This window comes from Orycteropus afer, unplaced genomic scaffold, assembly GCF_000298275.1.
Source record: "Orycteropus afer afer isolate SDZICR_OR568_19922 unplaced genomic scaffold, OryAfe1.0 scaffold00501, whole genome shotgun sequence".
In the NCBI taxonomy this organism is placed as follows: domain Eukaryota; kingdom Metazoa; phylum Chordata; class Mammalia; order Tubulidentata; family Orycteropodidae; genus Orycteropus; species Orycteropus afer.
The window spans coordinates 235,760-251,076 of record NW_006922088.1 but is presented as its reverse complement, the minus strand read 5'-3'; the positions used below and the strand labels follow the sequence as shown (position 1 = coordinate 251,076).

Genomic DNA, 15,317 nt, shown 5'->3' with positions numbered 1-15,317 from the left:
GTCTCAGTCTATAAGCTGGGCTATTACCTGTGTACCAGGTGCATCTTGCTGGGTTTTAAACACCAGAGGCTCAACCTCAAAACTCACGTCTACATGTCACCACAGTAGGACAAACTGACAGACAAGTTTGTCTTGCTGTTGGAGACCTCTCGTATCACCCCCACCTGGGTCCTTATAGCTGACCAGAGAAGAAATATTATATTTAAGCAATTTACTTCTACATGATTGTTGTTAGGTGCCACCAGTAGGTTCTGATTCATAGCAACCCTACGTACAACAGAACGAAACATTGCCCGGTCTTGTCCATCCTCACAAACTTTGTGTGCTTGAGCCCATTGTTGCAACCACTGTGTCAATCCACTTCATTGAGGGTCTTCCCCTTTTTCTGTGACCCTCTACTTTACCAAGCATGAAATCTTTCTCCAGGGACTGGTCCCTTTAGACAATATGACCAAAGTATGAGAGATGAAGTTTCCATCCTCACTTCTAAGAAGTATTAGGGCTGTACTTCTTTCAAGACAGATTTGTTCATTCTTCTGGCAGTCCATGGTATATTCAATATTCTTCATCAGCACAATTCAAATGCATCAATTGTTCTGCAATCTACCTTTTTTTATTGTCCACCTTTCACATACACATGAGGTGATTAGCATGGCTTGGGTCAGGCATAACTTAGTCTTCAAAATGACATCTTTGCTCTTAGCACTTTAAAGAGGTCTTTCTTTTGCAGCAGATTTTCCCAGTGCAAAATGTTTGATTTCTTGACTGCTGCTTCCATGGGCATTGACTGTGGATCTGTTTTGGTTTTCTAGTGCTGATATAACAGACATACCACAAGTAGATGGCTTTAACAAACAGGGATTTATTCTCTTACTGTTTTGGAGGCTAGAAGTCCTAGTTCAAAATGCCAGCTCTAGGGGCTAGGTGAAGGCCCCTCGACCTTGGGCTTCAGCTTGGCTTTTGCTCCTAGCCCACTGGAGCTGGAGGCTTCTCTTAACTCAGGCAGCTGCTGACCCCTGTGGCTGACAAACCCAAGGTTGGCAAGTAAAATGACACAGTTCCAAGATTATTAAGCAACATGGCAGGCTACTAGAAGTCCAGAAACAGCCCCAAGATTGGCAGGCAATATGGCAGGCTGCTGAATGAAGTCTTGGCTATGTGCAGGATCTAAGTGTAACAAAAAAGCTAGCGACTTTTCTCAATGCTTCTTTTTGTACACTTATTGATGCAATGGTAATGAGCTTGTTTTGTATATACTGGAAGCATACCATGTTCCTAAGGCAGCTGCTCATAGCAGATACCACCATGGAGTTGATTACCAGTCTTATCATGGGGAATCACTACATCCAGCTGCCAATCACTCAAAACCAGGACCAGCTGAGTTGACACATAACCTTAACTGCCACAGGAACCAAGTAAAATGAAAGCCTTGACAACTTCAATCTTTTCTCCATTTATCATGATGTTGCTTACAGGTCCAATTTTGAGGATTTCTGTTTTCTTGATGTTGAGGTGTAATCCATACTAAAGGCTGCAGTCTTTAATCTTCACTACGAAGTGCTTCTAGTCCTCTTTACGTTCAGCAAGAACAGTTGTGTCATCTGCATATCACATGTTGTTAATGAGTCTTCTTCCAATCCTGATGGTGTGTTCTTCTTCATATAGTCCTGATTCTCGGATTATTTGCTCAGCAGATGGATTGAATAAGTGTGGTGAAAGGATACAACTCTGATGCATACCCTTCCTGATTTTTAACCTTGCAGTGCCCCCTTGTTCTGTTCAAATGACAGCCTCTTGGCCTAATGTACAGCTCCCTCATGAGCACAATTTAAGTGTTCTGGAACTCCCATTCTTCACAGTGTAATTTGTTATGATCCACACAGTCTAATGCCTTTCTGCAGTCAATAAAACACAGGTAAACATCTTTCCAGTATTCTTTACTTTCAGCCAAGATCCATCTGACAACAGCAATGATATCCTTTGTTCCACATCCTTTTCTGAAACCATCTTGAAGTTCTGGCAGTTTCCTGTCAATGTTCTGCAGCAACTGTTTTTGAATTATTTTCAGCAAAATTTAACTTGTGTGTGGTATTAATGATATTGTTTGATAATTTCTGCATTCTTTTGTATCACCATTCTTTGGAATGGGCACAAATATTCATCTCTTCCAGTTGGTTGACCAGGTAGCTGTCTTCCAAGTATCTTAAATATCTTGACATAAATGAGTGAATGCTTCCAGTGTTGCATCCATTATTGAAACATCTCAGTGGGTATTCTGTCAATTCCTGGAGGCTTTTTTTTTTTTTTTTTTGCTAGTTCCTTCAGTGTAGCTTATATTTCTTCCTCCAATACCATCAGTTCTTTCTTTCTTTTTCTTCACTTTAGTTAGTATGTGTCCACCCTCCTCTAGCTAGTTGTTTACCCTCCCTTCCTTACTCACCCTGGTAAGCATCAAACTGTATATGTATATGTGTGTGTGTATGTGTTCCCACAATGCAACAGCTCCCCTCTCACTTCCACCCAATAGCCACCTCTTCCCTGTGTCCTTCCCTCCCATGCACTCCTGCCTCCTGAGCTGTCTCCCTGTGCACACACAACCTTTCTATTCTCCCACGATTGATCTCACCAAGGAGTGTATCTACCTAATATAAACATTCAGCTCATATGCCTGTCTTTTGTTTGGCTGGAAGTCACAGGAGTGGGTTCAATTCTAGACCTGAAGGGCAGCTAGAGGCCATAGTCTCAGTGGTTCCATCAGGCTCTATCAGACCAGCAAACCTGGTCCTTTTTTTTATGATTTTGAGTTTTGTTCCACATTGTTCTCCCACTCTATCCAGGATCTCCTACATAGATTCCCCTTTGAATGGTTGACAGTGGTAGCTGGGCACCATCTACTTCTTCTGGTCTCATAGTCGTGTAGGCTGAGGATCACATGGGGTACCAATTGCTTGGGCTAATTATTCTCATGTGTCTTTGGTTTTCTTAATTCTTCTTTGTTCTGGATGAAGAGAGACCCATCAGTGCATCTTGATGACTGCTTTTAAGATCCCAGTCACTACTTGCCAAAGCAGGATATGGAACAATGTTTTTGCATAGTATGTTATGCCAGTTGAGCTTTATGTCCCCAACAACAATGGTCCCAAGCCCACAGGTTTAACTACTTGCTCCCTCTGGATATCTGGCTGTGGTTCAGAAGTGACTACAACATTGTCCCTTGTCAGCTTTACTGTATAACTGTGAAACCCTTTTCTTGGCTTTTTATGATGGTGGTGGTCTAGAATATTTGTCCTTTTGTGATTGACTAATTTCACTCAGCAGAATGGATTCTAAGTGCATCTATGTCATGAGATGTTTCACATATTCATCCTTGTTCTTTAATGTTGCATAGTATTCCATTGTGCATATGTACCATAGTCTATGTGTCTGTCATTGTACCAGTACCAGGCTGTTTTAACTACTGTGGCTGTAGAGTAGGTTTGGAGATCAGGGAGTGTGAGACCTCCTACTTTGTTCTTCTTCTTTAGCAGCCCTTTACTTAACTGGGGTCTCCTTCCTCTTCTTCCAAAGTTGATCATTAGTTTTTCCATCTCTGTAAAGAAAGATGATGGAATTCAGATCAGGATTGCTTTATATCTATAGATTTCTTTGGGTAGTATTGAAATTTTTCTGGATGTTAAGTCTTTCTATGCATAAGCGTGGTATATTCTTCCATTTATGTAACTCTTCTTTAGTTCTTGTAATAGTGTCTTGCAGTTTTCTTTTTTATAGGTCTTTTGTGTCCCCTGGTTAGATTTATTCCTAAGTACTTCATCTTTTTGGTGGTTATTGTAAATGGTATTGCTTTTCTGATTTCCTTTTCAGAGTTCTCTTCATTAGTATAAAGGAATGCAACAGATTTTTGTATGTTGATCTTGTACCCTGCCACTCTGCTGAAACTATCAGTTAGTTCCTATAATTCTCTTACTGAGTCTCTGGGATTTTCTATATCTAAGGTCATATCATCTGCAAATAGGGCTAGTTTTACTTCTTCTTTGTCAGTTTGGATGTTTTTAAATTCCCTTTCTTGCCTTATTGCTCTGGTGAGGAGTTCCAACAGAATATTGAATGGGAATGGTGATAAAGGGCATTCTTGTTTGGCATCTGTTGTAAGGGAAATGCTTTCAGTCTCTCCCCTTTGAGAATGTTGTTGGCTGTTCGTTTTGTATTCATGTCCTTAATTATGTTGAGGAAATTTCCCTTCTATTCTTATTTTGTTCAGCATTTTTGACAGGACTGGGTGTTGGATTTTGTCAAATGTCTTTCCTGCATTGATTGATATGATGATATGGTTCTTTTCCTTTGTTTTGTTTATGTGAAGAACTATGCTGACTGTTTTTCTAAGGTTGAACCATCCTTGCACACATGGCATGAATCCCACTTGGTCATGTTGTATTATTTTTTTGATATGTTGTTGGAGATTATAGCCTAGAATTTTATTGAGAATTTTTGCATCTGGGTTCATGAGGGATAGGGTCTATAATTTTCTTTTCTAATGGTGTCTTTGCCTGGCTTTGGTATCAGAGTTATGCTCACTTCATAAAATGAATTTAGAAGTATTCCATCCTTTTCTATATTCTGGAATACTTTGAGTAAAACTGGTGTTAGCTCTTCTATGAATGTTTGGTAGAATTTGCCAGTGAAGACATCTGTGCTAGTACTTTTTTTTTTTTTTTTTTAAATGACCTGTTCATTTTCTTTCTTTTGTTAATATTACTGGTTCTTGATCATATGGTACCTCCTGAAATGATTGAACATTGACCAATTCTTTTTGGTGTTTCCTGCATTATTCAATATTTTGACAATTGTTATGTTGTTATGTGCCGTCAAGTCGGCCCCAACTCATAGCAATCCCTCCTTGGGTTTCCGAGGCAGTATCACTACGGAAGTAGGATTGCCCAACCTTCCTTCCGAGGAGTGGCTGGTGGGTTTGAACCGCCAGCCTTCTCATTAGCAGTCAAGTGCTTTAGCCACTATGCTACCAGAGCTCCTATTCCTTCAATGTTGCAACTTGAGGCTTGAATTTGTTTCTTTAGTTCTTTCAGCTTGAAAAATGCCAAGCATGTTCTTCTCTTCTAGTTTTCTAACTCCAGGTCTTTGTACACTTCATTATAATACTTTAATTTTATTACGTATTATCCTATGATTAAAACTGATAATAAAGATTACTAAGGATTCTAAGGAAAAAGTCAAAGCTGCACTGAAGCAATTGGCAAAGAACAAGGCTCCAGGAATTGATGGAATACCCCTTGAGATGTTTCATCAAATGGATGCTCTACTGGAGGCACTCACTTGGTTGTGCCAAGAGATTTTGATGACAGCTACCTGACCAACTGACTGGAAGAGATCCATATTTGTACCCATTCCAAAGAAAGGTGATCCCACAGAATGGGGATTTGAACAATATAATATCACATGCAAGTAAAATCTTACTGAAAATAATTCAAAAATGGTTGCAGCAGTATATTGACAGAGAACATCCAGAAATGCAAGCTGGATTCAGAAGAGGATGTGGAATGAGGGATATCATTGCTGATGTCAGATGGAGCTTAGCTGAAAACAAAGAATACCAGAAAGATGTTTACTTATGTTTTATTGACTGTGCAAAAGCATTCAATTTTATGGATCATAACAAATTATGGATAACATTGAGAAGAATGGGAATTCCGGAACACTTGATTGTACTCATAAGGAACCTGTGCATAGATCAGGAGGCTGTCATTCGAACAGAACAAGGGAATGCTGCAAGGTTCAAAATCAAGAAGGGAGTGTGTCAAGGTTGTATCCTTTCACCATACTTATTCAACATGTATGCTGAGCAAAAATCCAAGAAGCTGGATTATATGGAGAAGAACATAGCATCCGGATTGGAGGAAGACTCATTAACAACCTGTGATGTGCAGATGATACAACTTTGCTTGCTGAAAGTGAGGATGACTTGAAGCACTTACTGATGAAGATTAAAAACTACAGTCTGCAGTGTGGATTTCATCTCAATATAAAAAAACAAAAGTCCTTACAACTGGTCCAATAAACAGCTCCGTGATAAATGGAGGAAAGATTTAAGCTGTCAAGGATTTCATATTACTTAGTTTGACAATCAACACTGGTGGAAGCAGCAGTCAAGACATCAGATGACATATAGCTTTGGGCAAATCTGCTGCAAAAGACCTCTTTCAAGTGATGAAGAGCAAAGGTGTCTCCTTGAAGACTGAGGTGTGCCTAACACAAGCCATTGTATTTTCAATCTCCTCTTATGCATGTGAGAGCTGGACAATGAACAAGGAAGACCAAAGAAGAGTTGATGCTTTTGAGTTGCGGTGTTGGAGAAGAATGCTAAGAGTACCATTGTCTGCTAAAAGGATTAACAGATCTGTCTTGGAAGAAGTGCAGCTGGAAGGCTTTTTGGAAGTGAGAATAGCCAGACTTCGTCTCATGTTGTTTGGTCATGTTGTCAGAAGGAACCATTTCCTGGAGAAGGATATCATGCTTGGTAAAGTGGAAGGTCAACGAGGAAGGGGAAGGCCCTCAATGAGATGGATAGACACAGTGGCTCTAACTCAGGTATAGCAAGAATCATGGGGCTGGCACAAGACTGAGTGGTGTTTCATTCTGCTGTGCATAGGGTCGCTATGAGTCAGAGATGACTCAAAGGCACCTAACAACAATAGCAACAACAAGGATCTATATGGTCTGGTATGGGAGGAGGTTCATGGCAAGGGGGTGACACCATGAGTTACCACACTGGGTGACACCAACCCTAGTGATGCCACTGCAGAGCCACAGCTCCTTCCTAGACCTACTGCATTTTAGTAAGACTCCAGGTGAGTTGTGTGCACATAAAGTCTCAGAAGCAGTAGTCTAAGATGCTTTTCAACTTGTGCTTCTGGCTGGATCACTTTGCTTTCCAAGAGGACCACAATCTTGTCATGATCCCCATGTGTGTACTGTCATGACACATGCAGGCACCTGCACACACCACACCTTCTCTTGGTAAACCTACATGACAGGCGGAGGCACCCAGGCAGGGAGGATGTGTCTGGAACTTCCTTCCAGGGACCATCTCTGTGACCTACGATTTGGTGCCTGGTTCTTTTTCCCAGTTTAGCACTGGAGGTTCTCAGCGTCCTGCCATCTGGATTGACACTGGGATTCACTCCAGGGAGTGGATCACCCATGCCACCGGCATCTGGATTGCCAAGAAGGTCAGCAGGGACCTTTGGCTGAGGGGCTCCTGTGATAGAGAACTAGGCTGGGAGAGGGGCTGCTCAACTGCTTAAGTGTACCTCCACTTAAAAAGTGATTCTTTATGTCTTCAAAATCAGGGTGCTCTAAACCCTCCTGCCCTTTGGAACAGTGACCCTGTGCTCTGGCATTTCATTGCCCAGAGCCCATGCATCTCCTTGGTCTTCTTGATGTTGGAAACCCAAGTCTTTGGTTCTGTGATAAGGATTTGTTGTGCGATAAGGATGGCTTGGTGACACCCCTTCCTGTAGCTGCTGGCTGTATACATGTCTTGCTGCACCTTCGAGGAGACAGCAGGGCCCCCCATCCCTCACCTTGCACCCATCTCTCCTTTCTTGTAGATTGTCAGTAAATACAGCAAAGACCATGTCCTGACAAATATACTGAATGCCATGGACATCTTCATGGAGATTGTCACCAACCCTGATGGGTTTGCTTTTACCCACAGCATGGTGAGTGCACTAAGGGAGCCAGGGGGCAGCCTCAGGAGAGTGTGGAAAGGTCACTAAGGCCAGATCTCTGGGGGATGGCTCTTCTGCTTGCTGAGAGCCTTCCTGAAGGCCAGGAGGACAGCTTAAGGGCTATGGCTTCTTGTCCACTGGCCTCCTTCTGCTGCCCAGGGAAGCCAGTGTGGTAGCCTCAGCTCAGGCCTCTCCCTAGAGCCTAAATTGACCCAAAATGATCTGATCTGCAGCCTTGGCCCAGTCCTCACCTAGAACTCTCATCTGGTCCTAGCACTTCCTGCCCCACCAGGCTCCTCCCTAGGCCAGGAGAGGGGCCCACCTAGGGTAGCTCCAGTTAATGAGATCTTCTCACCTGGGCTTTTTCAGAACCGTTTGTGGCGAAAAAACAAGTCCACCAGACCTGGAATCTTCTGCATTGGTGTGGATCTCAACAGGAACTGGAAGACAGGTTTTGGAGGTATGGCAACCCACTGGCCCTGGGGACAGGGCTGGTGAATGAACTGTTGGTCCTTGCCAGGTTCTCCTACACAGTCAGATTACATTGATTCATAACTTGGGAGGCACAGGGCAGCATAGTGAGCAAAGACAAGTGAGTAATGGCCAGGGACAGGCCAGCATGTGGCTGTGGCATGTCAGAAAGTTTGCACAGGTGTGGTCACTGTGTGCATATGTTACACCTTCATGCCAAACCCATAAGGTAGCCTCTGGCTCCTGAAATGGGAACTAACCAAAGGGTCAACTCCTAACTGTGGCAGAGAAAGGCTTAAAGAGGTACAAGGTAGTCTTGCTGGCTGATCAATACCCAAAGTTTATGGTGTCCTCAAATGTCCCTAACCCTTTCACAAGAGCTGGGACCTACAATGTGTCCTCTGGGAGCCAGAGAAATAGTTCAAATACAGATGGAGCCACTTCCTTTTCCACAAGGCTGATGTGCCCAGGCTGGCTTATACTTTTGTCCCAATTACTTTGTAACCCTGAGCTAGTGGGCTGGCAAATATCTGTACGGCTGATCCCAGGGGGATGGGGACAACTTTCTCCTGGGTTTCTTGGTTGTTTTCGCTGTGTCCTTCACCATGCCAGGGGCACTGGGACAGGGAAACTGAGGCCTCTAGAAAGCTCAGAGTCTGCAACATAGGTCCTGGGAGTGCAGCAGTTTGATGGGTGGAATGCTGGGTCTACCCAGAACAGAGGCCCCAGAGCCAGAGGTCACACGGACATAGCCGTTGGTCCCCAAAAGTGGTATCCACATTACGCTGGGGGCATCAGGGTCTGGCTCCACAGGCACAGTGCCATTGCTGTTGAAAATCAGATCCACAGACTAGTGGCCAAACTAAGGCGGTAGAACGTTCTAGACCTAGATCCCATTTCTCTGAATATCTGGCTTATTTGAATATGTTCTCATTGGAAAGTAAGATGGCTTGGAACCACCCAGAGTGAGACCCCCAGACTGAGGGTTGCCTGAGGGTCTGAAGCTGTGCGTGTCACAGCTTACATAAGGCAACACGACAACACAAAGATAGCGTTTCCACCTCCAGATGACCAGATCCTTGCCCTAGGTAGGCATCCATGTAGATCCAGAATTGACTAAAGTGAGTGCCCAGGGCCCCTGAGGTAGACTGGTAGAAAGACAAGTGGACTCCTTAAAGCAATGAACTGTTGTGGGTTTTTCCACAGGATATATGCATCATGTAACATATGTGTGTGTATGTGTGTGTGTACATGTATATATCTCCCACTGCCAACTGCCTCATAGGGTTTCCAAGGCTGTAAATCTTTATGGAAGCAAATTGCCTCATTTTTCTCATGCAGAGTGGCTGGTTTGAACTACCGACCTTCAGGTTAGCAGCTGAATGCCTTAACCACTGTACCAGTTGTTGTTACGTCCCTTCGGCCCTGACTCCTAGTGACTTGGGTTTCCTCCTTGGGTTTCTGAGGCAGTATGACTACGGAAGTAGATTGCCCCATCTTCCTTTCGAGGAGTGGCTGGTGGGTTTGAACCGCCAGCCTTCTGGTTAGCAGTCAAGTGCCTTAGGCCAGTAGAACTCCATATATATGTATATGTACACACACACACACACATACACATATTTAGATGAAAAAAATTTCCATAGCCCAAAGATTACTGCTTTTAGTGATTTACCATGTCCTCCCAAAGCTCTCCCCTCACTCCAAATTACATTTTCAGAAAAGGAAAAATAAATAGCTAATGAATCCATTAGCAGGTACTTGTGAATCAGGCAGGCTCAGAGGACCTTGTTTGGGACCAGCAGAGAGAGCCAGGCAGTTAATTCCCATTTGGTCGTGGGAAGATTAGTTTATTCTGCTTAGCTCAAACCAGAACTAATGGCCTGAAGTGTTTCTCCATATTTGGGCAAAGCCACCTGGCCGTTGGCAGGGGAACCGCTTGCCGAGCGTGGGCTGCAGACGCAGACAAAGCTTGCAGCCTCCCCGCTCAGCTCATCTGCTGCTATTTGTCATTCATTGAGTGTGGCAGGTGCCGAAGCTCTCGGCAGACACAACAAACAGGGCTGCTGTGAGCTGGGCCCACTCCAGCCCGTGGGCTTGCTCCTCAGCCCCTCACTCCTCACAGGCAAAGGCCCTTCCAACCAGGGTCCCTACCCCAGGTGGGGACCAGCAGACAAAGAGGGGGTACACTTCCTGGTGACAGAGCTGCCTGCATGCCTGCCCATGGCCAGAAATAGTGTGTGTCTGGGCTGGTGACTCAGGCAGGAAGATTTTGTTTATGGTTTTATGATTGCTTTGATTTAATTGCTGTGTGGTGACTAATGTGTAGACCATCTCCCCCACCTGCGCACGACCTCACCTGCACTCTTAGAGAGGGACTGGTTTGATGCAATCCTAGAGCATCATCTGAACCAGGCCCTCAGCCAGCAATTCCGGCAGCCGCTGTCCTGGGGGGTGGAGGTGGAGGCAAGTAGGATGCTCCTGCCTCCTCAGAAGGCTTCTGGAGTTGGGACAATCCCTGGCCACTTGCCTGGGCTTGGGTGCTGTTTTTTCAAGGAGGAGGAATAAGGGGAGGAACTAGAATGACTCTTCTCAATTCTGCCCCAAACCTTGCCCTGCCCAGCCTAGCCCAGCTCAGCCCAACCCTCCACGACATGACCCTTGGAGCAAAGCAAAGAGAAGGGGAGGAGGAAGAATAGAGATGGGGAGCCCAGAACCTAGAAGGAGACTGGGACAGATGAAACTTGTGGAAAAAATAGAAAAATAGACCCAACTCAAGGCCCTAAGAAGAATTTTCAAAGATTTCTTGGTATCTGTAGGTCCCAGGCCAGCCTTGTACAGTTATAGGGATCTGCTCTCTCTTTGCCTGGCCCCCAAGTCCATGGTGCTCCTGGGGCCACGGGGGATGACTAGGCTTGAGCAGACACTGAGTCAGAGTTCTCAGCTGACAGTGACCCAGCCTTGCCCATGGCAGTGGAGGGTCAGTCCAAAGGGGTCCCTACTCAGAAGGAGAAGCTGGGGTTAGTTTAGGGAGACCTAGCTTACCCTAGATGCAACTTTTGGGGCAGGTCTGTCTTCTAGTGGCACAGCCAGGATTTAACCAAAGGAGAAGCTGAGGGAGCTCTGGATAGGCCACAGAGTTGCTCAGTCCTGGTATGGCTGTACTCTGTTGTATTAGACTAGGAAATGCTGCAGTAACAAAAAAATGGTTGCTATCAAGTTGATTCCAACTCATGGCAACTCTATGAGAGTCAGAGTTGAACTGTGCTCCATAGGGTTTTTGATGGATGTTGTGTTCTTTTGTTTTTTGTTTTAATTTTTATTGTGATTTGGGTGAAAGTTTACAGAGCAAATTCATTCTCCGTACAGCAGTTCATACACATTTTGTTTCGTGACATTGACTGCAATCCCCACAATGTAGCAGGTCTTGTCCCACTTCCCCCCTGAAGTTACCTCTTCCCTGTGTCCCTTCTTTCCATATACTCCTGCCCCATAGCTATCTCCTTGTGCAAATACTGCCCTTCTGTTTTCCCATGATCAATTGTGCCAAAGAATGTATCTACCCAGTGCAAATGCCCATCCTATATGCCTGTCTATTGTTTGGCTGAAAGCCACGGGAATGAGTTCAATTCCAGGCCTGAAGGGTAACTGGGGATCATGGTTTCACTAGGCTCTATCAGACCAGTGAGCCTGATCTTTTCCAGGATCTTGACCTTTCTTCCACATTGTTCTCCCACTCTGTCCAGGATTTCCTGCACTGATCCTGTTCCAAGTGGTTGACAGTGATAGCCCAGCACCATCTCATTCTTCTGGTCCCATGGTCAGACAGGCTGAGGTTCGCATGGTCCATGAGTCTCTTGGACTAACCATTTCCATGCATCTTTGGTTTTCTTCATTCTTCTTTGCTCTGGATGAGGAGGGACCAGTTGTTGCATCTAGATGGCCACTTGCAAGCTTTTAAGACCCCAGTCGCTGCTCACCAAAGTAGGATATAGAACAACGTTTTTGTGTAGTATATTATGCCAGTTGAGCTTGACATCCCCTGTGACCATGGTCCTGAGCCCAAGGTGTCCAATAACTTGCTCCATCAGGGTGGTTAACTGTGGCTAAGAAGTTATCATAACTGTGTCCACTGTTAATCCCGTTTATATGAACGTTCTTATAGCACATACAAATACGTATGTACAAATATCGTCTGCCAACCTTAGATATGTTCATGGCTATATTCCCTTTTGTCAATGGCTGATTTTTTTAGAAGTAGATCACAGGCCTTTTTCCCAGGTGCCTCTGGGTGAACTTGAGCCTCCAAACTTTTGGTTAGCAGCCAGATGTGTTAAATATTTGCACCACCAAGGGACTCCTGCAGTAACCCCCCCCCCCCCGAGTTGGCTTAAGACAATGAAAGTCTCTTTTTCATGCACACCAAGCCCAATGTGGGTAGGGGACACTCCTCAGCAGCTCTCTTCCAGTGGTGACAGGGGGATTCAGGATGCTTCCATCGTTTAGCCTCTCCACCTAGGGTTCATTGCGTCCAGCCACACAGACAGAAGAGAACATAGAAAATCTGCTGGGCTGCTAACTGAAAGGCTGGAGGTTCAAGTCTACCCACAGGCATCTTGGAAGAAAGGCCTGACCATCTACTTCCCCCAAATCAGCCATGGAAACCCCCACAGAGCGCAGCTGTACTCTGATGTGCATGGGGCCGTCATGAGTTGGAACTGACTCCATGGCAGTTGGTTTGGATTTTCTTCACAGTGCCCCATCACTTCTGTTCACATTTTTATTGGTCAGAACTAGTCACATGGTTTAACCAAACTGCAAGGGAGGCTGGGAAATGTAGGGGAACACATGGATATTTTATGAGCTTTCAGTGTCTCTGCCACACCTATGATTTCTAACTCTTTGGGTGATTCTATTTCACTTCCAGGAAATGGCTCTAATGAAAACCCCTGCTCAGAGACTTACCATGGGCCCTTTCCTCAGTCAGAGCCCGAGGTGGCTGCCATTGTGAAGTTCATCACAGCCCATGGGAAGATCAAGGCCCTGATTTCCATCCACAGCTACTCTCAGATGCTCATGTACCCTTATGGCCACACACTGGAGCCTGTTTCAAATCAGAAGGAGTTGGTGAGCTTGGCTGCTCAGGGCTTGAGGGAGGAGAGAAAAGGCCCTTCCTCAGGAAAATCCCATATCTTAGAGAGTTCAGGCTTACTCTGAAAACAGGAGCTGGAGTGATAGACACCACAAAGTCTCTGGGTGGTGGAAACGGTTACGTGCTCAACAACTAACCAAAACGTTGGTGGTTCAAACCCACTCAGAGGCACTTCAGAAGACAGGCTTGGCAATCTGCTACTGAAAGTCACAGCCATGAAAGCCCCATGGAGCAGTTCTACTCTGTACCCATGGGGTCACCATGAGTCAACATGGACTCAACAGCAGCTGGTTGGCTAGACCACAACAAATTCAAGAAAAGCACCCTTCTCTGTCAAGGACTTGAGAGTGAAAAGCAAATATAAACATCCCTGCTAAGTTCAAGTAGACTCCAGGGCAGGGTGGAACGGGGCTCGCTGTTCTCACATGTGGTCAAGTTCAAAGCCAGAGGCACTCTACTCCCTTCTCGTGAGAACTGCCTGCACATCTGATTTGTGAGACCTCACTAGCTGGTGAAGACATACTTGATGCTGCTATCATAGGCTTAGTCTACGGTGATCCCACTGGCTACCTGTGGAAATAAGCAGGCCAAGAAATGCCCCAAAAGGACGACCGGGGTGTAGCCACAGGGAACAGAGACATCCTGTGACCCTCTCAATGTAATCTTGCAGTACCACCTGGCTAAGGAAGCTGTGAAGGCCCTGTATGAGGTCCATGGGGTCGAGTACATCTTCGGCAGCATCAGCACCACCCTCTGTGAGTGAGCCTTCCCTGGGCACGGCTTCGGGCGCCTCGTCCACCTGGGTCAAGCAGGTGCAGGCTCTGAGATGCCTGCAAACCTGGCGGTGGTAGGGCTGGGCCCAAGTGGATTCCCATACCTGGGCAGCTGGGAGAAGAGGAGGAGCCCAGACCACTGTTTCTTTGCAACTTTTGTGAACAGTTCCTAACGCCTGCCTTACTGCTAAGTTCCTTGAAGCAAAAGGTCCTAAGTCTGATGCCCTCAAGTAGCTTTCTTCTCACAGGAGTGGCAAATGGGCTGTGTGGGTGGGGCCCCAGTTGGAGAGGGCTGCTGGGCCCGGGCTCGGAAGCTTTGTGTGGCTTGAGGTGGGTGAGGGTTTGCCCTCAGGACCCAGTGCCCACTCAGGGTGTCTCTGTTCTCTGTGGCTACACCCCATTCTTCCTTTCGGGGCATTTCTTGGCCTGCTTGTTTCCAGATGTGGCCAGTGGGATCACTGTAGACTGGGCCTACGACCGCGGCATCAAGTATGCCTTCAGCTTTGAACTCCGGGACACCGGGCGCTATGGCTTCCTGCTGCCAGCCACACAGATCGTCCCTACTGCTCAGGAGACATGGATGGCAATTCGCACCATCATGGAGCATGCCCTGAAGCATCCCTACTAGGGGCCATGCCATGGGGGCCCCCGATGCCTGGGGCTCCTCCTGACCCCCAAGCTGTATATCTCCCTCCCCATGCCGTGCCCTGACCCCTTAGAAAATAAAGCAAGTTTAAACAGGTTTCACCACCTCTGTGCTGGCTGCCACCCTCAGGCTCTGCACGGGGTGAGGAGCACAGGCCCGTCACACTTTGGGGGTGGAGTGGGGGCAGCCTCTGTAATCCTAGGCTTGCCTTCAGAGTAAGGGGCTTGCAGGCCTTTTCTCCTCTTGCAGTGTTCTCAGGGCCCAGGTGAACAGACCCCTGGGAGCTCCCAGTAGATATACTGTCACTGGGGTATTTACATGGAAGGATGACAGTAGAGGGGACAGTGTTCAATCTGAGGGCATGGATCTTCAGTGGTGGCATTCCTGGCCCCCTGAGGAACAGTGGCACACACAGTCTTCACTTCTCCTGCTTCCTGTTCCAGGCTGGGCAGGAACAGGGCCCATGGCAGAGGCCCTACTCACCCCAGAGCTGAAAGGAGACAAGTCACTGGTTTGGGACCCACCCCTCCTGGTGC

At 46.1% G+C, this 15,317-nt stretch overlaps 1 protein-coding gene across 1 annotated transcript in view; it reads left to right on the top strand.

The window, feature by feature from the left end:
- CPA5 (carboxypeptidase A5) overlaps positions 1-14,763 on the top strand; it is a 36,078-nt gene extending 21,315 nt beyond the window's left edge. Inside the window, exons 6-11 of the mRNA XM_007955390.2 lie at positions 7,140-7,241; positions 7,623-7,733; positions 8,112-8,202; positions 13,138-13,337; positions 14,033-14,117; positions 14,576-14,763. Coding sequence (XP_007953581.1) covers positions 7,140-7,241; positions 7,623-7,733; positions 8,112-8,202; positions 13,138-13,337; positions 14,033-14,117; positions 14,576-14,763 — 777 coding nt within the window. The remainder of the gene's footprint in view (positions 1-7,139; positions 7,242-7,622; positions 7,734-8,111; positions 8,203-13,137; positions 13,338-14,032; positions 14,118-14,575) is intronic.
- The last annotated feature ends 554 nt before the right edge of the window (positions 14,764-15,317 follow it).